Here is a 25,404-nt window from a genome sequence, read left to right on the forward strand (position 1 = left end):
CTAAAACTAATTACTTTTTCAGATAGAGTCCAGGATATGCCTTACAGTTTTATTTCAACTGAGCTACATACCATAAAATCCAGCAACATTTTAATATCCCTTTGGAAAAATTAACAACCAAATTAAATCAGATTAAACAGCATATTTGAAGAAAAACAGCCTTTTGGGCACTGAAACGTGAGTTTGAGATTTTAAGGGAAATATCTAAACAAAACTAAGATTTGGGGGTGGGTGAGATTATACTCCAGTCCCCACACCCACGAGGAAAGAAGCTCATCACCTCTCTCTTCTCCAAGGGTTGACTTGCATCCTCTTTCTTCTTTCAGTTGCTGATAAACTAAGAACACACTTACGTATTTTCTTCATTGTCTTCCTTTTGCAAAATAGCGTGACAAATGGGGGCAGGAATGCACTCGGAATTACTCAAGCTTGAAACAAGAACAGAAATTGCTGGAAAAGCTCAGGAGGTCTGGCAGCATCTGTGGAGAGAAATCAGAGTTCTAGAACATAGAACATTACACTGACATGTGGAACCAATCTGAAGCCCAGCTAACCTACACTATTCCATTATCATCCATGTGTTCATCCAATTACCATTTAAATGCCCTTAAAGTTGGCGAGTCTACTACTGTTGCAGGCAGTGCATTCCATGCCCCTACTACTCTCCAAGTAAAGAAACTACCTCTGACATCTGTCCTATATCGATCATCCCTCAGTGTAAAGCTATGTCCCCTCGTGCTAGCGATCACCATCTGAGAAAAAAGGCTCTCACTGTCCATCCTATCTAACCTTCTGATTATCTTGTATGTCTCCGTTAAGTCACCTCTCAACCTTCTCTCTTACGAAAACAGCCTCAAGTCCCTCAACCTTTCCTCATAAGACCTTCCCTCCATATCAGGCAACATCCACGTAAATCTCCTGTGTATCCTTTCCAAAGCTTCCACATCCTTCCTATAATACGGTGACTAGAACTGCATGCAATACTCCAAGTGCGGGCACACCAGGGTTTTGTACAGCTGCAGTATGACCTCATAGTTCCAAAACTCAATCCCTCTAACAAGCCGTATGCCAACCCTATCAACCTGGGTGGCAACTTTCAGGGATCTATGTACGTGATCACTTAGATCTCTCTGCTCATCCACACTACCAAGAATCTTACCATTAACCCAGTACTCTGCATTCCTGTTGGTCCTTCCAAAGTGAATTACCTCCCATTTTTCCGCATTAAACTCCACTCGCCACCTCTCCGCTCAGCTCTGCAGCTTATCTATGTCCCTGCGCCACCTGCAACATCCTTCAGCACTATCCACAACTCCACCCACCTTAGTGCCATCTGCAAATTTATTAACCCATCCTTCTATGCCCTATTCTAGGTCATTTATAAAATTGATAAACAGCAGTGGCCCTAAAACAAATCCTTGCAGTACATCACTAATAACTGAACTCTAGGATGAACATTTCCCATGAACCACCACTCTCTGTCATCTTTCAGCTCACCAACTTCTGATCCAAACCACTAAATCACTCTCAATACCATGTCTCTGTATTTTGTGCAATAGCCTACTGTGGGAAATGCCTTACTGAAATCCATATACACCACATCAACCGCTTTACCCTCATCCTGTTTGGTCACCTTCTCAAAGAACTCATTAAGGTTTGTGAGCCACAACTTAGCCTTCACAAAACTGTGTTGACTATCCATAATCAACTTATTTCCAGAAAAGATTTACAAGGATGTTGCCAGGTTTGGAGGATTTGAGCAAAAGGGAGTGGTTGAATAGGCTAGGGCTATTTTCCCTGGAGTGTCAGAGGCTGAAGGGTGACCTTCGAGAGGTCCATAAAATTCTGAGGGGCATGGATAGGATAAATAGACAAAGTCTCTTCCCTGGAGTGGGGGAATCTACAACTAGAGGGCATAGGTTTAGGGAGAGCGGGGAAAGATATAAAAGAGACCTAAGGGACAACGTTTTCACGCAGAGGGTGGTGTGTGTATGGAATGAGCTGCCAGAGGAAGTGGTGGAGGCTAGTATGATTGCAACATTTAAAAGGTATCTGAATGGGTATATGAATAGGAAGGGTTTGGAAGGATATGGGCCAAATTCTGGCAGTTGGGACTAGATTGGGTCGGCATGGACGAGTTGGACTGAAGGGTCTGTTTCAATGCTGTACATCTCTGACTCTATAAATTCTATCTCTTATAACCTTTTCCAACATTTGCCCCCACAACTGAAGTAAGGCTCACTGGTCTATAATTACAAGGGTTGCGTCTGTGCCCCTTCTTGAACAAGGGGACATTTGCTATCCTGCAGTCTTCTGACACTATTCCTGTAGACAATGATGACATAAAGATCAAAGACTAAGACTCTGCAGCCTCCTCCCTGGCTTCCCAGAGAATCCTAGGATAAATCCCATCCAGCCCAGGCTACTTATCTATTTTCACACTTTCCAGAATTGTTGACACCTCCTCCTTGACGGGAATCTCAATCCCATCTAGTGTAGTAGCCTGTTTCTCCATATTCTCCTTGACATCATTTGTCTTTTTCCAGTGTGAGTACTGACAAAAAATATTCATTTCGCGCTTCCCCTATCTCCTTGGACTCCACACACAACTTTCCACTACTATGCTTGATTGGCCCTAATCTTTCTTTCGTCATTCTTTTATTCCTGATATATCTAAAAGAGAGCTTTAGGGTTTTCCTTGATCCTATCTGCCAACCACTTCTCATGTCCCCACCTGGTTCTGAGGAAGGGTCACTCAATCTGAAATGTTAACTCTGATTTCTTTGCACAGATCTTGCCAGACCTGCTGAGCTTTTCCAGCAACTTCTGTTTTTGTTTCCAATCAACAGCATCCATAGTTCTTTCGGGTTTTATTACTCAAGTTTATTTCATTGTTCATAAAGATCATGGCTGGCTTCCCAAATGAATTCAATTTTCTTGCTATCCTCACATACCCCTGTTTTCCCTACGTCATTTCAATGACTTAGCTCCTAGAGGAGAACATTGTAACAATTCACAACCCTCTGTGTCAAGACATATGTCTTCAGATTAATGTACATGACTAATCTAACTGGAAGTCTAGTAAAGTGAGGCATGAAGTCGTCTGCCAGAAACTGCCCCTCAGCACCTAATTTGAGTAATTTATGCCATTTATCAAGCATTCAAAATGGAAATCTCCACAAGTGGATCGTTGGGGTATGATATAGTTTCCTACCCCCCAGCTCCTTCACCAAAGAGTATTTTGAGAACTACTGTATTGTGTTGAAGATATAGAATAATGTGTTCACTTCTAGTCACCATATTAATTAAAGGACTGGCCTAATGGAGATCTTTTAAAATCATGAAAAATTTTAATAGTGAATGCAGAGAACATGTTTGCTCTTGTGAGTGGAGACACAACTCAATTCTGGAGAAACTTCTTCACTAGGGGTGTGCCACAAGAATCACTGCTGGGTTTGCAACATATATTAATGATTTGGATGAAGAACATAAATGCACTAAAACCAAGTTCATGGATGACAAAAATAAAGAAGAAAGCAAGAGATAAGGATGACCATTCTTCTAAGGGATAAAGACAAGTTAAGCAAGTGAACAAAATCTTGACAATGTAATTTGAGAAAATGAGAGTTTATGCATTTTAACAGGAAGATGAAAAGAGTTGAATGTTATTTAAATGGAGAAAGACTGCAGAAAGCTGTGGAACAGCAGCATCCTGGAGACCTTGTCCATGAATGACAAAAAGCTACTATCTAAGTTCAGTGGGGAATAGGGAAGGCAAATGGAATGCTGGTCTTTATTTTAAATGGGATGGAATATAAATGTAGGATGGTTTTGCTAAAACTGCAAAGCGCTAGTTAGACCACAGCTGTAATACAGTGAACAGATTTATTTAGGGAAAGTTACACTGGCATCGGAGGCGGTCCAGAGAAGATCCATGAGGTTGACTGGAATGGAAGGACTGTCTTATGAGGAGATGTTGAGTAGGTTGGCTATGTACTCATTGGAGTTTAGTAGAATGAGAGGTGACCTTATTAAACATGGAAGATTCTTAGGGGACTTGACAAGTTACATGCAGAAAGGTTGCTTCTCTTTGTTGAAGAATCTAGGACCAGAGGGCATAACCTCTAAGTAAGGGATCGCACATTTAAAATGAAAGTGAGGAGGAAATTCTTCTCTTGGAAAGTTGGTGAATCTGTAGAATTCTTTGTTGCAAAAGGTTATTAAGAATGGGTTATTGATTATATTCAAGGCTGAGATGGACAGAGTTTGAATCACTAAGGTAATCAAGGATTCTGTGGAAAAGGTAGGAATGTGGGGTTGAGGATTATTTGATTAGCCATAATCTCATTTGAATGGCGGAGTTGACTCAATGGGCTGAACGGCCTACTTCTGCTCTTAGGTCTTACAGAAAGTGGAGCTGAGTCAACAGAGAGTGGCTTAAACAAATTGCACAGATGTGTTTAAGGGGAACTTGGACAAGAATATGAGCTAGAAGGGAAAGATGGTTACACTGTAAGTTTAGAATCCAAAAGCTGGGTGGAGGTATCAGTGGAGCATGAATTCATTTTACTATTTGGGCCAACAGTACCTGTTTCTGTGCCATTGCTCTTTCATAATCCTATGTAATGCGCAAAAACAGCCCATCCCATTCAACTGGTCTGTGCTAGTTTTTATTGCTTCTGGCAAACCTGTTCCTACCTGATTTTTATCTTGTCTTTTTGATGTATCACCCTTGCTTTTGCCCTTAAATGCTGTTTGCCACAAATGTACCTCGTGGTAATTCTAAGGCGGTCAACTCTGCCCCCATTCGGAATCCTGCAGTACCAGGCGTCTGCAAGAGCAAACTCCTCGAGTCTGCCTGGTGCAGACTTGACTTGTGATGTTGAGTTTTCAGCTCTAACCTGTGGCTGGAGCGCTCCATGCAGCAGTCGGCCCTAACGCTGCTTCTGTTCGCACAAAGATTGATAATGAAATGCTGAGCAGCCAGCATTCAAAGCGTTGCCAAGCGTTTGTGTGTGCGTGAGAAAGAGAGGGGAGAAAGATCTAACACACACACACACACTTCCGATCTTTTGAGATCCACAGTGGCGAGGGGTTGGAAATGGTTGCTGTTCTCCCCGACAAACCTCCCGTGCGGGGGGTGGGGAGGATTTATTCCAGATGATGTCAGGAACTGATGTCAGGTGCGGCTGCCTTTAGTGATTCACTCCGTCTCGTAACTGGATGGAGGACGGTTCATCCTGAATGTAGGAGTGGGTGGGCTAACAGCTGGAGGCAGCTGCGAGAGCTGAAACCCACTGATTTATTGCACTGGCTGCTATATTTCTGTGATAAGTAGGCACAAAAGCTGATGGCTTTGTTCCCTAGCGATGAAAGTCAGAGATTAGCAGCAAGGAGAATATCTTCAAGGTAAGGGAGCAATCAACTGCATTGTTGTCTGATAACTATTCTCTCAGGTCTTTGTTCCGTGGTTATTGCCTGCGTATTGCTTTTACTTTTCCTTGTGTAATTAATCGAGGCGTTCATGATATTCCACGTTCTGCACTGATCTCCTCAGCATCCTTTTAAGAGCTGTGTTCATATTTTTCACAGAATAAGACGCTACTCAGAAGATACCCTGAGACGTAGGAGCAGAAACAGGCCATTGAGCCCATTGAGTCTGTTCAGCCATTCATTTCGATCATGGCTGAGCTGATCATCCTCAACTCCACTTCGTCTTTGTTTTCCGTCACACTGCTTCCCTTCCTGATTTCAAAAATCCATCCAGCTCAGTCTTGAATATACTCAATGGCCCAGTCTCAACAGACCTCTGGTTGTAAAGAATTCAGCAATATCATAGCTAAGAAATTCCTTCTTAGTTTTACCTTGGATGGGTCACACCTTACTCTGTGATGTATGCTCTAGTCTGCAACTCTCCCACAAGTCCTAATAAATCGGGTTATTTTGTTTCCGTACGACCCTTTTGCTTTCCAAACACCAGTTGAATCCAAAGCAGTAACAGGCTGCAGAATGGTGAGCATATTTTTCTGTTCAGTTTACTTTGAGCTCAGTGTCTCATCGGCTTCATCTGTCCACTGATCGTAGTTTCACCTGCGTAGCAAAGTCCATCAGAAAGGAGTTGCTTACTCCCCGGCCATTTTAAGTTCTCCTTCACCTCACAGTCATTTTGTACAAGGTTTGAATGTGAGAAATATTAATATTCACCACCACGTTCTGACAGTGTGTGCAGTCTTCCTCCCTCCATGTGTTCAGCAGTGTGAGAAACAATGCATCTCAAGACCTTGGTTGTTCAGTGCCATTTGTGCAGTTAAATGCGATTGATGCTAATGCTTGTTGGATATAATTGCATTGATGTTTGGGACAATGCACTAGGGACTAATACAGTACATGGCTTTAATAAAAATGCTGTGTGTCGCTGGTAGTATTGATTGCTCAGCAGCAATCGATATTCCCAGTGTGTACGGCGTTAGTCAAATGTCCTGAACTTGTCTCTGACATTCATGGGCAGGAAAAGACCAGCTGCTCTCCTGGTTTCACTCCCTTTCGAGTGAAAGGCTTTTGTTCTAGATTTTTGTAAAAAAAACCAAGTCTAGCTACAATAAAGGGAAGCAAAAGAAGCATTTAGCCAGGGGAAGAAATCTGATTTCTGCACAAACTGATGATTCCATTTATTATGAATCCATTCGTGAACACAGAACCTTTTAAGTAATTCTGCCCAAATTGTTCCATAAGACATAGGAGTGGAAGTAAGGCCATTCGGCCCATCGAGTCCACACTGCTATTTAATCATTGCTGATGGGCATTTCACCTCCACTTACCCGCATTATCCCCGTAGCCCTTAATTCCTTGTGACATCAAGAATTTATCAATCTCTGCCTTGAAGACATTTAGCGTCCTGGCCTCCACTGCATTCCGCAGCAATGAATTCCACAGGCCCACCACTCTCTGGCTGAAGAAATGTCTCCGCATTTCTGTTCTGAATTGACCCCCTCTAATTTTAAGGCTGTACCCGCAGGTCCTAGTCTCCCCGCCTAACGGAAACAATTTCTTAGCGTCCACCCTTTCCAAACCATGTATAATTACATTAGATTAGATTACATTACAGTGTGGAAACAGGCCCATCGGCCCAACAAGTCCACACTGACCTGCTGAAGCGCAACCCACCCATACCCCTACATTTACCCCCTACCTAACACTATGGGCAATTTAGTATGGCCAATTCACCTGACCTGCACATCTTTGGACTGTGGGAGGAAACCGGAGCACCCGGAGGAAACCCACGCAGACCCGGGGAGAACGTGCAAACTCCACACAGTCAGTCGCCTGAGGCGGGATTGAACCCAGGTCTCTGGCGCTGTGAAGCAGTAGTGCTAACCACTGTGCCACCGTGCCACCCGTAATCTTGTAAGTTTCTATCAGATCTCCCCTTAACCTTCTAAACTCCAATGAGTACAATCCTAGGATCCTCAACTGTTCCTCGTATGTTAGACCTACCATTCCAGGGATCATCTGTGTGAATCTCCGCTGGGCACGCTTCAGTGCCAGTATGTCCCTCCTGAGGTGTGGGGGCCAAAACTGGACACAGTACTCCAAATGGGGCCTAACCAGAACTTTATAAAGTCTCAGTAGCACATCGCTGCTTTTATATTCCAATCCTCTTGAGATAAATGACAACATTGCATTCGCTTTCTTAGTCACGGAATCAACCTGCATGTTTACCTTTAGAGAATCCTCGACTAGCACTCCCAGATCCCTTTGTACTTTGGCTTTCTGAATTTTCTCACCGTTTAGAAAGTAGTTCATGCTTGTATTCTTTTTTTCCAAAGTGCAAGACCTCGCATTTGCTCAGATTGAACTTCATCAGCCATTTCCTGGACCACTCTCCCAAACTGTCTAGATCCTTCTGCAGCCTCCCCACTTCCTCAGTACTACCTGCCTGTCCACCTATCTTCGTATCATCGGCAAACTTCGCTAGAATGCCCCCAGTCCCTACATCCAGATCATTAATATATAACGTGAACAGCTGCGGCCCCAACACTGAACCCTGTGGGACACCGCTTGTCACCGGCTGCCATTCCAAAAAAAAACCTCTTATCCCAACTCTGCCTTCTGTCAGACAGCCAATCCTCAATCCATGCCAGTAGCTTACCTTGAACACCATGGGCCCTCCCGTGTGGCACCTTATCAAAGGCCTTTTGGAAGTCTAGATAGACCACATCCACTGGGTTTTCCTGGTCTAACCTACTTCTCACCTCTTCAAAGAATCCTAACAGGTTTGTCAGGCATGACCTCCCCTTACTAAATCCGTGTAGACTTGTTCTAATCCGACCCTGCTCTTCCAAGAATTTAGAAACCTCATCCTTAACGATGGATTCTAGAATTTTACCAACAACCGAGGTTAGGCTAATTGGCCTACAATTTTCCATCTTTTGTCTTGATCCTTTCTTGAACAATAGGGTTACAACAGCGATCTTCCAATCATCCGGGACTTTCCCTGACTCCAGTGACTTTTGAAAGATCTCAACCAACGCCTCCGCTATTTTCTCAGCCACCGCCCTCAGAACTCTAGGATGTAGCCCATCGGGGCCAGGAGATTTGTCAATTTTAAGACCTTTTAGCTTTTCTAGCACTCTCTCTTTTGTAATGGCAACCATACTCGACTCAGCCCCCTGACTCCCTTTCATTGTTGGGATATTACTCATGTCTTCCACTGTGAAGACTGATGCAAAGTACTTATTAAGTTCTCCTGCTATTTCCTTATCCCCCATCACTAGGCTTCCAGCATCAGTTTGAAGTGGCCCAATGTCTACTTTTGCCTGTTGTTTGTTTCTTATGTATTGAAATAAACTTTTATTATCATTTCTACTATTACTGGCTAGCCTACCTTCATATTCGATCCTCTCCTTCCTTATTTCTCTTTGTTATCCTCTGTTTGTTTTTGTAGCCTTCCCAATCTTCTGATTTCCCAGTGCTCTTGGCCACTTTATAGGATCTCTCTTTTTCTTTGATACCTTTCCTGACTTCCTTTGTCAGCCATGGCTGTCTAATCCCTCCCCGCATAATCTTTCTTTTCTTGGGGATGAACCTCTGTAAAACTTGTGCATTCGGCTGATATTTTTGTGCATTCCTGTTTAAAACTGAAAAGTACAAACATGGCCAATAACCTATGCTTTAATGTATGTGCTGAAAACCTCCATTGGGAATGTGTGAAACCCTTGCAGGGTTATTCATCCTACATTTTGCAGGGCTTCATTTTGGGTCATCATGCATTTTCCCTTTTTATTTAAAATGTAATTGTTTTGCATGGGTGCTTCTTTCAGTTTTGCATATGGGCCACCTTTCAGTTTTTTTTTCCAGTGGATTCACAAAGGAGTCTTGATTATGGAGTAAGACCCTGTCCAGCTTTAAGAGAATGTTGCTGTGCCCGTGTCTTGGGCTAATGCAGATTTTTCTGTGAGTTGTGCTTCTCCCACAGATCTAATCCTGCATGGCAGTCTTTTTGTGGCTTCTGTCCATCAGGGATTCTTTCGGTGTTGTGGGGTCTATGTTAGAATCATAGAGGCCTGCTAGACTGCTGCTCCTGAGTCTCCTGCACTCCTAGCTGGTCCTTAACCAGATCAGTTCTCCCTCATGCTCACTAAATCTTGGAAGCCCTTGATTTACACTTCAATGTTTTATACTTCTAGTGCAGTGTTTCTGTACTGGGGCTCTTCAAGTCTCATCACCTGTGTCTGAATAGCAATGTCACTTTCTTCACCACCATTAACATATTAATTTTCTATTCAGAATCGGTACCTTTCAGGCTATTGTGTTGCTACATGGTCAAATGATTCTGTTTACAACAACAATGTGCATTTATATAGCATTTCAACATAGCAAATGGCCCTTTGGTTCTCTAAAGCAGAATCACACCAAAGAAAGGTGGAGATGTTAGGAGAAAGTGACCACTACTTTGATTTGAAGAGGTAGGATTAGTGGAGGTGTTAGTGAAGTGGTATTGTACATGGACTACTCATCCAAAACCTCAGGGTAATGATCTGGGGACGTGGGTTCAAATCCCACTTTGGCAAATGATGCAATTTGAACTCCATAAAAATTCTAGATGCTAAAACTGGACCATTGACAACTGTGAGGCAATAATTTAAATCACCATGTCATTTTCAATTGTGATACAAAAAAACAATTACCATCTGGTTGGCTAAGGAATTGGGTGGCTCATTGGTTAACACTGCTGCCTCACAGCGCCAGGGACCCGGGTTCAATTCCAGGCTCAGACGACAGTCTGTGTTGAGTTTGCACATTCTCCCTCTGTCTGCATGGGTTTCCTCTGGGTGATCCAGTTTCCTCCCAAGGTCCAGAGATGTGCAGATTAGTTGAATTGGCCAAGCTAAATCACCCATAGTGTTCAGGGATGTGTAGGTTAGCTACATTAGTCAGGGGAAATGTAGGGTAGTGGGTCTGGGTGGGATACTCGTCGGAGGGGCATTGTGGACTTGTTGGGCCGAAGGGTCTGTTTCCACACTGTCAGGATTCTAATCTACCATCTTTCCCTGGTCTGGCTGACATATGATTCCAAACCCTCAGCAAATTGGTTGAGTCTTGGCTGTCCTCTGAGCAATTATGATGGACAATAAAGGCTGGCTACATACCATACACAAATTTTAAAAACAAAAGGTCAAGAGGGAGAGGCAAAGTTTTAGGCTGGGAATTTGGATCTTTGGGCCCAGTCAGCTGAAAGAGTTCCTCCAACGTGTTGTCTCACCTGTTGCAGTGAAGTTCCTAGTGGCATTATAGTTGCCAAGCCTTTCAATTTGTAGAATCTCCACGAAATGAAATAATTATTCTGTATACTCTCATCATCACCAGGAGAAAAGCCTTTGAGGCGAATTTTAAAAACACGATAGTCATTTGTTTAGTGCTTCTTCTTTCTTGATAATCTCCAAGAATGTGGTACATGTTTGGCAAAACATCACATTGGGTTTACAGCATGCAGGCTGTTCACTGTTCACCCAATGACTGTCTCCATGTTTATGCTCTATATGAATCTCTTCCTAACCTTTTCACTGAAACCTATTGAAATATCCCACTTCATCCTCTTTGAAGTACATATCTGACACTCCTTTCAATACATTTAATGCTATTTTCTTTAACCACTCCCTGTGCTAGCAAGTTTTATATTCTAACTGCTTAGTTCAAACGTAAATTTTCCTTGAATTCCCTATTTTAATTAGTTTATTTACACTTAGCAATGACTTTCAACTGTTTGGCAAATTAGAAAATGTGTTTCATCAACGCACATTGGTATTGTGATAACTGAGCTGTTCAATGAAATTAAACATTAATTCAAAAATTATAAATGTAAATATATTTTCTGTCCTTTTGGCTTCTAAGTTCATGCAATTTCTTCTCCACTGTTTCAGTTGTGGAGAAATGATATACAAGACTAGAGAAGTCTTTGGTTTTATATCAATCTGCCCAGTTGCACATCCTAGTCTGAGATCTGTGGACAGTGAAGGTACATGAGGACTTGGCAGGTGAAGACACGTTTTGTTTTTACCTATTCGTTCTTCAACTGTGAAGAGAACTGGCAAGGCTATCATCACCTATCAGAGCTGCTCATGAGAAGCTGATTGCCTGCTGTTGATTTGCCCCGCTACAGTCCATAGGCCTGAGAGATAGTGTTTCAGCACTTCAACCCAGCGCAGATGAAAGCACACTGATGAATTTCCAAGTTAGGGTGTGTGTCTTGGAAGGGGAACTTGGAGGCAATGGTTTCCCTAATTGGCCAGGGAAGTAATTGTTTGTTTATCAATCTGTCACTTGTTTCTAAGTTCCATTTTAACAGCTTCAATTCAAATTTGCAGGTAATGGCAAGCTAGGAAGGATAATTTAATGGGATGCGGCAGACCAGAGCAGTCTGCATAGTTTTAACCAGTTGCTAAAAGAAGATGAGGGGTTGAATGTTAGATTTTGAGGGGGATTTGTAATCACAGTTAATTATAGGCAGTTAATTATTTGTAAGCTGCAGTTTAGATGTAACATGTTAGTTCATTAGGCAAACGATAATTGAGGATGGTTCTCTGTTATTGGAGGATAAGCAGGCATTTGGCACGAAACATATGAGTCTCTTTTTAAAAGTTGTGGAGACAGTATCCTGCAGACTAGTCCAAGTGGTAGGGAATTCTTCCCTCAATCTATCTCCTCTCCTCGTCCTATTTCCATCTGACGACAACAACTTACTGGCCAAGATTGCCCTCTGACCTTTGTCATTTGTTAATGGACTGTGTTACTTGGAGCTGGAGCCCTACAATTGTGCCAATCAATTGTCTGAATTCTTTTTGGCCACTGATCACAGGAAAGCCTCTCATGACATTAAGATGGCCCCTTGCTCACTCCATTTGGATCAAAAAGCGTGCTGCTGGAAAAGCACAGCCAGTCAGGCAACATCCGAGGAGCAGGAGAGTCAACATTTCCAGTGTAAGCTCTTTGTCAGAAACGTTTTGCTCCTCGGATGTTGCCTGACCGGCTGTGCTTTTCCAGCACCACACTTTCTCCCACTCCATTTGAAGGTTAGCTGCCATTCCTTCTAAGACTAAAGCATTGCCATTTCTGAAACACTGTTAATAATAGACACCTTACAAATGTTCTGTTTACATTTATGGAAGGTTAGTTAATATTGAAATATGAGTAAGTGAGGTTTCATGCTACACAGAAAATACAAAATACTAACAAACTTCATTTTCAATCCCCAGTTTCTAGCATGAGACTTTTCACCTTACATCATGAGAACTAGAAGGTGAGAAACAGACTGAAACAAAGGCCAACCATTTTGTACAGAATGTGAAGGGGATATATATTGTGACACCACAAGCCCCAATCTTATGGTCATGTATTTACTGATTGAGATATTGGGGATCTTTTGAAATCCTGTGTTTCAGATAGCAATGGAAGTTAACTCATTGAATATGTCCAAGGTAGAGATCAAGAGATTTCTACTTACTGCTGGTTATTAGGGAATTTTGGGAGAGTGTGGGGAAAATAGCAGTGAAGTAGATGATTAGCTGTGATGTAGAAGAGTTTGATTTATGTTTCCTAATGCCAGTGGTTGCTAATTTATGCCTGGAGACCACGCTGTTGTTGAATGATTGAGATAATTTCAACTATGATGTAAAATCTTTCAATTTGGTGCATTTTGCTGGTGCAATAATCTTGTTGGAGTTGGGATGTTTGGTTGCAGGTTTGGTTGAAAATTCACAGATTCTTGCATTGATGGTTGAAATAGGGTCTGTATTCACTTCAAATTTAAAACAGAATCATAAAATATTTAGATGGCTGAAACAATGGTGCATGTTAAGTGTTCAGGGTTCACAAAGTTCTGAATGAATGTTGTTGCTCATGAACCCATTTAACTTGTACAAATGCAGTGTGTAAACTAATCTTTCAAGGAAGTGGGTTCAACCCAAGCTATTTAACCAGAAAGCAATGCCAGTCCTCACTATCACATGAATAAAGTACGAATAAGATTAATGCAATTTGTTTTTCAAAGAACAGAACTGAGAAATGACCTTGAAAAACACAGATGCATATTTTTACAATCCCTTTAATATTGGGTGTAAAAGTCTATAGGGTTTTTTTTTTATTTATTGACAGGATGTGGTGTCACTGGTTAGACCAGTATTTATTGCCCATCACTAATCATCCAGAGGACAGTTAAGACTCAGCCGCGTTGCTGTGAATCTGGAGTCATATGCAGACCAGACCAGGAAAGCAGATTTAGTGGAACACATGGATTTTTCCAGCAAACAGCAATTGTTACATGGCCACTGTTGGACTATCAGTTCAAAAGTACTTTTGAAGTGTAATCATTGTTGTGAAGCAGGATCATATTCTCAAACATTAATGTGCTCGTTACTGCTAATTATTTTTGAATGTTAACTTAAGGGCAACAATATTGACCAGAGCCCCAGGAATATTTTCTCTGTTCTTAATTGAAACGTCCACCTGACAGAGCTGAGGATGCATCAGGCTAATGTTTCTTATGAAAGTGAGCATCTCCAACACGATAGCACTTCCTCAGTGCTGCCCATTCATATATTCAGCTGAGCTTTTTGTGCTCAAGTCTCCAAAGCGAGCCTTGAAACACAACCTTCTGATTCAGGGATTCCCATACCACTAACTTGACCATGGAAAACATGCATAAGGTGGTGAACTCTACTTTAAGCTAAGCCAGGTGGTCTGGGATCCAATCCCGTATACTCCAGAGATGAGTAATAATATTCCTGAACAGGTTGATTACAAAAAATGTTTACTTCAAAATAAACTCGGGTAGTTGAGCAAGGATGTTGAAGGGCACAGTTTGGACCAGTGTCTGCTAGTTACTCTTCCAAAAGGCACAAGCCTTGGAATGAAATTTGAGTTTAAGTGGTGGACTCCAAATCCTTCGATGAACTTTGTGCTATGGAGAGTGTTTTAGGTGCTATTTTTCCAAGGTTCATTGCTGTAAAGAGATGGCTAATGCATTAATAGATGTATTGTGTTTCTGTTGAAAAGTGTGGTGCTGGACAAACACAGCAGGCCAGGCAGCATCCGAAGAGCAGGAGAATCGATGTTTCAGGCATAAGCCCTTCTTCAGCCTCTGCCGTCCTCACTTTCTCCGCACTGTGTTTCTGTTCAGGTGTGCTCTTACAGTTTTAGTAATCTGTATCTAATACTCTTTCTGTTGAAGAGTGTGTGAACATGTGTGATTGTGAGAGCTTGAAGCTGGTCTGAGTTTGGGTGGGATGATTGTTATGGACCAGGCCAGACCCTAACTTTGCTAGTTGTTTTAAGCAGGTGTAGAGTGGATTTTCCTGGAGAGAATCAGCTAGTCAAACTACTCAGTTTTAAACAAAACGGATATTATTTACAAGATTACTGAATGAAACACAAGCAACAGAAAACAGAATACGTAACCTCTCCAAAAACCCAATAGATCATTCCAGCTTAATAATGCTGTTCCAAATACTTACAACAATCCCCATAAACACCCCTTGGCACGAAAGGTAAAATCAAACACAGGGTCTTCCAGGGTATAAGTCAGAGAGAGAGAGTACCAGCCTGGACCTTTTCTTCCATCCCACTGCTAAAAAACAAAGCACTGGGAGAACTGGCTGCTCCCCTTACATTATACAAGTGTTTTTTTTTAAACTTGAAAGCCTCGGCCTGAGGCAGTATCTATTAGCTATTACCAAATTTGCCCTAAAATCCTACACCTCCAAACTTTTCAGAGTCTGTGTCATTTACAACCTCTGTTTTAAAAAAAGGCCAAGGACTTCATAACCCTGTTGAATGAGCAGCTTTGTCACATGATAACTAAATGGGATAATTTATCAGTTCTCCCTAGTCTTGGTAAAGAGTGAAGGCATAATACTTATTCATAGAATCTAGAATCTCTACCGTGTGGAAACAGGCCCTTTGGCCTAACAAGTCCACAGAATGACCCTCCAAAGAGTAACTCACCCAGATCCGTTCCCCTACCACTCTACATTTACCCCAGACTAATGGACCTAACCTACACATCCCTGAACACGATGGGCAACTTGGCTTGGCCAATTCACCTAACCTGCACATCTTTGGATTTAGGGGCGGCATGGAGACTCAGTGGTTAGCACTGCTGTCTCACAGTGCCAAGGACTCGGAAGGCTGTCTGTGTGGAGTTTGCATGTTCTCTTCATATCTGCGTGGGCTTCCTCCCACAGTTCAAAGATGTGCAGGTTAGGTGGATTGGGCATGCTCAATTGCCCATGGTGTCCAGGGACATGCAAGCTAGGTCAATTAGCCATGGGAAATGCAGTGTTTCAGGGAGGGGGAATAGTTCTGGGTCTGATTGGGATGCTCTTCGGAGGGTTGGTCTTGACTCGATTGGCCAAATGGTCTGCTTCCACGCTGCAGGAATTCTATGAAAAAATGCTCTCCATCTCCAGAAATGGACGAAATAATTGCTGTCGTGTTCTGAAACGCAACAAGAGAAGGCCTCTTGTCTCTTCAAGATTGCTCTGCCATTCAGTAAGATCATGACTGATCTGATTTTGACTTCAGCTCTACAATTCTGCACATCCCTAATCATGTTTCATCTCCTTGGAAATCAAGAATCTGTCTACCTCTGTGTTAAGATTCTGCATCCAGTACCCTTTTGATTTCTCTGAACTTCTCAGGAATTACTGCCTTAAGCGGGAAAGGAACCCTTCACCACTGGGTTAGTCAGTTGAGGATTTTTACTTATTAAAAATACTGATCCCCACGGTTGATCTAAAACTTGAGCTCATTCTTAGAAATGTATTTTTTTGAAGAATGATATTCCAATTATACGACAACATCGAGGACAGATAACGTCGAAATCAGTAGTCACTTAGTTGTGTTGGGGGCCAGAATGGTATGAAGTATGACAATTTGGTTTCTGTGTCCCTGTTTTCAATAAGGAAAAAAAAGACATGCACCATGGTGTCCTGAAGGAGGATGTTAGCTTATAGTCTAGTCATGTGAACAGGAGGTGCTGCGTAAAAAAAGTGACTAGTATTTATATGCTGCTTTTCACAATCTCAGAAATTTTTCATGTTACAGCCAATAAAACACTTAATGTTCAGACACTTCAGACATGTTCAATGAACATGTGAATTGAGAATGGGAGTAGATGATTCTGCCCTGGGACCTGCTCCACCAATTAGTAGGATAATGGCTGTTCTTTTGGGGGTTTTGAATTCTCTGTTTTCACCGACACCTCCAGTAAAGTTAGATTCTTGTTAAGCAAGGGAATCAGTCCATGTCCACCTGCAAAAATATTCAATAACCCTGCTTTCACTGCAGTCATAGGCAGAGAGTTCCAAAGTGTCTAAACCCTCTGAGAGGTAACAATCACTCCTTAACTCTCACCTCAGAAGACGATCCCTCCTCTTACTGCAGTACGGTGGGATATGTAGCAGCTAATTAACTTGCAGAAAAAAATTACAAACAGCCAAGTGATAATGACCTTGTTTCTGTTTTTAGTTATATTGGAATACTATACTCACCAGCAAGAGCAGATGGGACATTGCTTTGACATCTCCTCTGAAAGAGAACAGAATGGTTTTATGAGGATTGTTGATTAGAGTCCAGTGATGATCAGTCACCTGTGGTTCTGTCCTTTCTCATTCTGATGAATTAAGTACTGTGCATTGTGCACAGCACTTGATTTTTGTTGGGTTTTTTTTAGCTGGTAACAGTGTAGACTGATCCTGTTCTGAATTATGCTTATCTTCCTGTAGCTGTTGCATAAATAGCTGCCACTTGTGAATGACCTTGTTAATAATTGCTCTGGAAAATTGCTGACGGATTTATTCAAAAATGTGCACAGAAGTTTAATTCCTTTTGAGTATGCCATTTAATCAAGTATCAGTAGGTTTTCTTTTAACCTGTGAATAAACCGACATACAGTTGCATAGTGCAAATACAATGAATTCAACTTAATTTTTATTTTGTTATGATCATGGTATTTTTCCCAGAACTCTATGCACCAAATGGTTACCGTAGTGATGAGATTTATAGCTGCTGTCCGATCACAATGTCAGTATCAAGCAATTGCAAGAAATCAAATGTTCCCCACTGGCAAGAAATGCTCAATTTTTTAGGTAGGAGCTTCTGTGAAGTGAGTGAGCATTAACATTTCAGAAATGGGACCCTTTGTCAAAATAGGTAGACAGAGTTGTCTAATCCCATTTGTCAGGAGTCCAAAAAGAGTCGTAAATAGATCCAGGAATCCTGGTTAACCTCCTGGGGAGCAATTAGAATTACGACTTGCTCCTGTTCTATAAGGTAATGGCTTTGAAAGAGTTAATGTTAAACTGTATTGAATTCTACAAAAATCTGATGATGATGAGAAGGGGCCAATGTTGGACTGGGATGGACAAAGCTAAAAATCACACAACACCAGATTATAGTCCAACAGGTTCATTGGGAAGTACTAGCTTTCGGGCCATTGTTCCTTTGTCAGGCAGCTAGTCTGCCTGACTAGCTACCTGACAAAGGAGCAGCGCTCTGAAAGCTAATACTTCTAAATAAACCTTTGGGACTCTCACCTGGTGTTGTGTGATTTTTAACTTAATTTGATATAACACACAGTCTTTGGCTAGAGAAATAGGTCCTCTTGCATGAGATCCAGTAGGGTCCAAAGTATCGCAGTTATTTTAATCAACCTGATTTGATATGTTAAGATTCACCTCTGGACTTCTGGCCAAGAGGTAGGAACACTGCCACTGCATCACCAGACCCTGAGAAGTGACATACCTGGCTTTTGATAGTTGCAATTAAGTCCAACCAGTCATTGAGTCATGGTCATACAGGACAGAAACAGACCCTTCAGTCCAACCAATCCATCAACATAATTCCAATCTAAACTAGTCCCACCTGCCTGCTCCTGGCCCATATTCCTTCAGACCTTTTTTATTCATGTACTTATCCAAATGTCTTTTAAACATTGTAATTGTATCCACGTAGGTCATTTCCTCAGGACATTCATTCCACACACAAGCCACCCTCTGTGCAAAACATTGGCCTTTTGCTTTTTAAATCTCTCTCCTCTTACCTTAAAAATGTGCCCCTTAGTCTTTTCCCATCCTAGAGAAAAGCCAACTACCATTAATCCTATCTATACCCCTCATTATTTGATAAACTTGTATAATGTCACCTTTCAACCTCCTCTGCTCCAGTGGAAAAAGTCCAAGTTGCTATAGTGCAATGCATTATACCCAAGACTAGTGCCTTCTCTTAAGTGGGCCATCCTCCTCCACTCCGAATTCGACCGGCCCTCTGATTTTGCATAGCAAGGAGGATTGTTGGTATGAAATATTCACTAGGGTACAGAAATGATCAGTCCTTAATCAAAAGGTGACAATTTGGAGCAGAAAATGTATTCCCCAATAATCTGTGTCAGCTTAGTTAAGCAGATTTCCTGTCTGTTAGTAGCAACCCTTACCAAGATTGACACAAGGATTATGTTCAATCAGGCTCGTGTTCATCCACATAAGCAATATTACAGCTTGTGATCTTATGATAAATGTGCTGCACAAATCACTGCCTTAAGTTACTACAGTTTGATGGAAGTTCAGTGTTTTTCTGGAGTGATACAGCACGGAGACAGACCCTTTGGTCAAACTTGTCTATGCTGACCAAGTTCCACAAACTAAACTAGTCCCATTTGTCTGTGTTTGGTCCATCCCTCTAAACCTTTTCTTATTTGTTTACCTGTCCAAATGTCTTCTAAATGTTGTAATTGTCCTTGCATCTACCACTTCCTCTGACAGTTCATTCTCCATATGAATCACCCTCTTTGTGAAAAAGTTATCCCTCAGGTTAAATTTTTCTCTTCTCACTTTCAAAAAATGTCCTCTAATTTTAAACTCACCAATGCTAGGGATAAGATTTTTGCTTTTCACCATATCTATGCCTGCCATGATTTTATAAACCTCGATAAATTCACCCCCTCAACCTCTTAAGTCCCAGCCTTTCCTTATAAATCAAACCTCCCAATCCCAGTAACATCTTTGTAAATCTTTTCTGCACCTTCCCCAATTTAATAATATCCTTCCTGTGACCAGGTGACCAGAACTGTATGCAGTACTCTAAAAATGGCTTCACCAATGTCCTGTACAACCACAACATGATGTCCCAACTCTTATACTCAAATAACCTGAGCAATGAAGGCAAGCTTGCTAAATGCCTTCTGAATCATCCTGTCTACCTGTGATACAACTTTCAAAGAATGATGTATCTGAACCCCTCGGTCCGTCTGTTCAACAACACTACTCGGGGCCCTACCATTAACTGTATAATCCCACCTTGTTTATTTTCCCAAAATGCAATACCTCACATTTATCCGAATTAAATTCCATCTACCACACATCAGCCTATTGGCCCAACTGATCAAGATTCCTTTGTAATCTTAGATAACCTTCTTCACTGTCCACTATACCACTAATTTTGGTGTCATCTACAAACTTACTAACCATGCTTCCTAAATTCTCATCTAAATTATTGATACAAATTGAAATAATGGTGGACCTAGCACCGATCCCTACAGAACATCACAAGACTCAGGTCTCCAGTCTGAGAAACAACCCTTCATTACCTTCCTCCATCTCCCACCATCGAGTCAATTTTATATCCAATTGGCAAGTTCTCCCCGAATCCCATGTGATCTAACTTTACTAATCAGTCTACAGTGTGGAACCTTGTCAAAGGCTTTACTAAAATCCATATAGATGACATCTGCCACTCTGCCCACATCTACCTGCTTAGTCATGTCCTCAAAATTCTCACTCAAGTTTATGAGACACTAGATCCAATGTACAATCCATGCTAACTATCCACAATCAGTCATTGTCTCTTCAAATTATGTCAATCCTAGCTCTAAGAATCCACTCCAACAGCGTACTTACCACTGATGTCAGACTCAAAAGTCTGTAGTTCCCAAACTTTTCCTTAGCCTTCCTTAAATGAAGGCACAATGTTAGCCACCTTCTAGTCCTCTGGCACCTCACCCGTGGCTGTAGATGATACAAATATCTCTGCTTGGGGCCCTGCAATTTCTTCCCTAGCTTCCCACAATATCCTGACATACACCTAACCAGGTCCTGGAAATTTATCCACCTTTTGTTTTTAATGGTCTCCATCATATCCTCTTCTGTAAAGTGGACTATGTTAAAGAAATCAATATTTATTTCCTCGAGTTCCTTTGCCTCCATGTTTTTTACCAAGTAAATGCTGACATGAAATATTTGTTTAGTATCTTTCCCACCTTCTGTGGTTCCACACATAGATGACCATGTTATGAATTTCCATTAATAGGATTGCGGTGCTGCAATTGCAAGCTCAGTGTGAGGGTGTTCCCAGTTTCTCATTTGAAAGTGTATTCCAGTTTCGTGGATCAAACCACTTCCTCCTTTAGCAAAACAAGTCTCTGAGAACATGTTCACATTTCTATTTGATCCAATTCACCAGGAAACCACCAGGAAAACTTGTTGGTCCTCTTCAAATGGTGCCATTGGTTTGTCTGAGGTTGCAGTGTTTGGTTGAAGCATTTCTCCAGCAATCAGTGCAAGGGAAACTCAACAGTTCCAGCAGCATGTGCAGATTAGCAATCAGGGTTGGTTTTTCAATCCCGGCCTGACTCTGGTCTGAAGAGAGTTATATTGAACTTGAAGCATTAACTCCAATTCTCTTGACACAGATGCTGCCAGACTTATTGCCATTTCCCAGCACCTTTACCTGGTATGGGGGAATTTCAGCTATGAAGAAAGGTTGTATTGACTGGGTTTGTTTTCACTAATACAGGGGATTGAGGGGTGACCTGATAGAAGTTTACAAGATTATGAATGGCATGGATAGAGTGGAAAGTATGCAGCTTTTTCCCTGTGTGGAGGAGTCAATTACGAGGGGACACAGGTTCAAGGTGCAATGGGGGGATGTTTTTAAAAAAAGTGCAAGACAAGTTTTTCACACAAAGGGTGGTGAGTGCTTGGAATGTGCAGCCAGAGGAGGTGGTGGAAGCAGACACAATAGCAACATTCAAGAAGCACTTGGATGAATACATGAGTAGGATACGAGTAGAGGGATATGGATCCTGTAAGTAAAGACAGTTTTTGTATGGAAGGGCAAAACATGTTGCCACAGGGTTGGAGGGCTGAAGGCCCTGTGTTGTACTATCTTTTGATGTGCTTTTATTTCAGATTTCCAGCATCTGCAGTACTTTGCTTTTCTTTGAGTAATACGACACTTAGTCTGTCCTGCACCACAAGTGGGCGCAACACCTCCCGACAGCCAATGTTGATTGAAGATTAAAAATGAGAATTTAAACTATGGTCCACAATGTATTGCTTGGTTGGAAAATGAACTGTGTCACCAGAGCTTGGAAGTTAAGACAGAGGATTTGTTCTGTATCACTGGGTAAAGACGTCAAGGGTCTAATTTCTGCATCATAATCTCTTTGGATAATGTAATCCATTGTTCATTGAAGTGGTAATCCTTAAAGCAGTTATGAGCGGTGGATTCTACTTTTTACCTTGACCCAAACCCATCTTCTGGATTTGATCAACTGTACTGGTCAGATATGTGTTGGAATCTCCCTTTTGCTCTGTTGCCACCTCCTCATCTGATGCAGTCAGTGTTGTTGAACACTGAGCCAGTGTGTTTTTTTTCATTGAAATGGTTGATGACTCTGTTGTGCTGCCCCTGACTGTTAGTATCTGTGCTTTTTAACATCAATTGCTCTTAATGCTGGTGGGTGTTTTGTTTTCACGCCAGTCAACTGTAGAGCAAAGCAGCACTGCTCTGAGACACATGCAGTAGATCACATTTACTGATCAACCACTTGCAGCACTTATCTTTGACTTTGGCCAAATTTAGCCCTTCCATTGTGTTGTGACATGAACAATTCCAGTCACTGAATTCTTGTATTATTGTACCTTTTTCCAAAAAAAAAGTAGTAATTAAACCACTTCCAATTTCTTATTTCTAAGAGACTTTATAGGCTTGGATTTTTTTTTCCTTGAGTGTAGGAGGTTAAGAGGTGAGCTTATAGAAGTTTATAAAATCATGAGACGCATAGACAAAGTGAATAGCCAAGGTCTTTCCCCAGGAGAGGGGAGTCCAAAATTAGAGGGCATAGGTTTGAAGTGAGTGGGGAAAGATTTGAAAGGGACCTAAGGGGAAACTCTTTCTCACAGAGGGCAGTACGTATATGGAATGAGCTGTCAGAGGAAGTGGGTAGAGGTGAGTACAATGATAACATTTAAAAGATATTTGGATAGATATATGGATAGGAAAGATTAAGAGGGATGTGGGCCAAATGCAGGTGAATAGGGATGGTCAGTTTAGGAATCCGAATCAGGATGGACAAGTTGGACTAAAGTGTCTGTTTCCATGCTGTATGACTAGAATGTTGCGATTCTATTCTAAGGCCCCCAAAGGGCCTGTCTCTGTGCTGTAGTATTCCATGATTCATTCTTTTTGTCTGTGTTGCTGCTTTCTCTTTGACATTGCACAACATTGTGGTGAACTTCTTTCCTAATTTTTACCAGTTTGTAATTGGAATGAGGAAGGGAGCACCTCTTCTGTGCAGCAAAGTCTATTTTTTAATTCATTCGTGGGATGTGGGCATCACTGGCTAGGCCAGCATTTATTCTGGATTAGTAGTGCTGGAAGAGCACAGCAGTTCAGGCAGCATCCAAGTAGCTTCAAAATCGACGTTTTGGGCAAAAGCCCTTCATCAGGAATAAAGGCAGTGAGCCTGAAGTGTGGAGAGATAAGCTAGAGGAGGGTGGGGGTGGGGAGAAAGTAGCATAGAGTACAATGGGTGAGTGGGGGAGGGGATGAAGGTGATAGGTCAAGGAGGAGAAGGTGGAGTGGATAGGTGGAAAAGGAGATAGGCAGGTAGGACAAGTCCGCACAAGTCATGGGGACAGTGCTGAGCTGGAAGTTTAGAACTAGGGTGAGGTGGGGGAAGGGGAAATGAGGAAACTGTTGAAGTCCACATTGATGCCCTGGGGTTGAAGTGTTCCGAGGCGGAAGATGAGGCGTTCTTCCTCCAGGCATCTGGTGGTGAGGGAGCGGCGGTGAAGGAGGCCCAGGACCTCCATGTCCTCGGCAGAGTGGGAGGGGGAGTTGAAATGTTGGGCCACGGGGCGGTGTGGTTGATTGGTGCGGGTGTCCCGGAGATGTTTCCTAAAGCGCTGTGCTAGGAGGCGCCCAGTCTTCCCAATGTAGAGGAGACCGCATCGAGAGCAACGGATACAATAAATGATAATAGTGGATATGCAAGTAAATCTTTGATGGATGTGGAAGGCTCCTTTAGGTCCTTGGATAGAAGTGAGCGAGGAGGTGTGGGCGCAGGTTTTATAGTTCCTGTGGTGGCAGGGGAATGTGCCAGGATTGGAGGGTGGGTTGTAGGGGGGCATGGACCTGACCAGGTAGTCGCGGAGGGAACGGTCTTTGCAGAAGGCGGAAAGGGGTGGGGAGGGAAATATATCCCTGGTGGTGGGGTCTGTTTGGAGCATTTATTGCCCATCCCTCATTGCCCCTCAGGCAATTAAGAGTCAGCCACGTTGCTCTGAATCTGGAGCCCTATGTAGGGGCCAGGCCAGGCCAGGCCAGGTAAGGATAGCAGATTCTTTCCCTAAAGGGCATTAGTGATCCAAATGTGTTGTTGCAACAATTGGCAATGGATTCATGGTCATAGTGTCTGCTACTTCCAAATTTACTGAGTCCAAATTACACCATCTGCTTGGCTGGATTCGAACCTGGGTCCCCAGAACATTATCGGAGTGTCCAAATGAACAGTCTAGTGATAATACCACTAGGCCATTGCCTCCCCCTACGTGAGGCAAAGAAATAACTCGAATAGCACCTCTTCATGACTTCAGGTCTGTGAAGACAATGGAGCACTTGTAGAAGTGTAATCACTGTGATAGTGTCAGAAACAGGCGGGTCAATTTACACACAGTAAGCTCTCAAACATCTGGAAACATGACCATGTAATCTGGTTGAGGAATAAATATTAACTGGAATTCTGAAGAGAATAGTTCTTGGAATTTTTTTAATGCTCAATCAAGAAGAGAGGCTGGGAGACGGAGTGTTTGTTTGGGTTAAATTTCTCATCAGAAAGTTGACTCGACTATTCCAGTCAGTATGAACGTATTTTTCAACTGTTCAAAAGATTGTGGAAATGTAGAATGAAAACAACAACACCCTTTATATTTTTATCATTTATTAAATTGAAATGTCCAAGTGGTTGTAAATAGTAAGCATTGCTTCTGGCTTCTGTTTGTGGTTTTTTAAATTTGTCGTTATGGATAATAGACTCAGGTCAAACTGGAATTTTGTACCTTTTCTCCTGAAAGAATTCTGTAGTCAACTTATATTGAATTTAGTTTCAACTTCAACTGGTTGCCCATTCCTTGTCTGACTTTCATTCGAAGGTAATGGCTTTTCCTTACTGTGCAAGTCATCATAAAACAGTCACATCCTGATAAACATGTAATTAGTTTGTCCAGAAATGTTCGGCCTGTAACTAAATTGAGATTTCGAAAGACTCTGGATATAAATAGCTGAACCTTGTGTTCTCTAACTCACTCTTTAAAGTCACAGGTCATTTAACCATCAAGCAATTCACCAAGTACAAAACAGAAAAGTATTTTCACAAACCTGTTTGACTTAAGGTTGCATAAACATTGCTATTCATTTCTGCTGCTGTAACCTCTACTGATTTATGGAGTCCTGAGTGCAGCAAAAGGCCATTTAGCCCATTTGAATTTATTCTGGCTCTCTGCAGAGCATTTGATCCCATTACTCTTCCTCTAGCTGTTTGATGCTTTTCCTCAAGTGCCAATTCAGTTTTCT

The 25,404-nt window shown here is 42.0% G+C and overlaps 1 protein-coding gene across 5 annotated transcripts in view; it reads left to right on the forward strand.

Moving 5' to 3' along the window:
- The window catches only part of gpsm1b (G protein signaling modulator 1b), a 251,508-nt gene that overhangs the window by 25,317 nt on the left and 200,787 nt on the right, over nucleotides 1–25,404 (forward strand). Inside the window, exon 1 of one of the 5 annotated variants that reach the window (XM_072565871.1) lies at nucleotides 5,213–5,409. The exons of the other annotated variants lie outside the window; for them this stretch is intronic. Coding sequence (XP_072421972.1) covers nucleotides 5,351–5,409 — 59 coding nt within the window. The 5' untranslated portion in view covers nucleotides 5,213–5,350. Of the gene's footprint in view, nucleotides 1–5,212; nucleotides 5,410–25,404 lie in introns of those variants that run through there. 5 annotated transcript variants of the gene reach the window in all.

This window comes from Chiloscyllium punctatum, chromosome 49 (genome assembly GCF_047496795.1).
Source record: "Chiloscyllium punctatum isolate Juve2018m chromosome 49, sChiPun1.3, whole genome shotgun sequence".
NCBI lineage: Eukaryota > Metazoa > Chordata > Chondrichthyes > Orectolobiformes > Hemiscylliidae > Chiloscyllium > Chiloscyllium punctatum.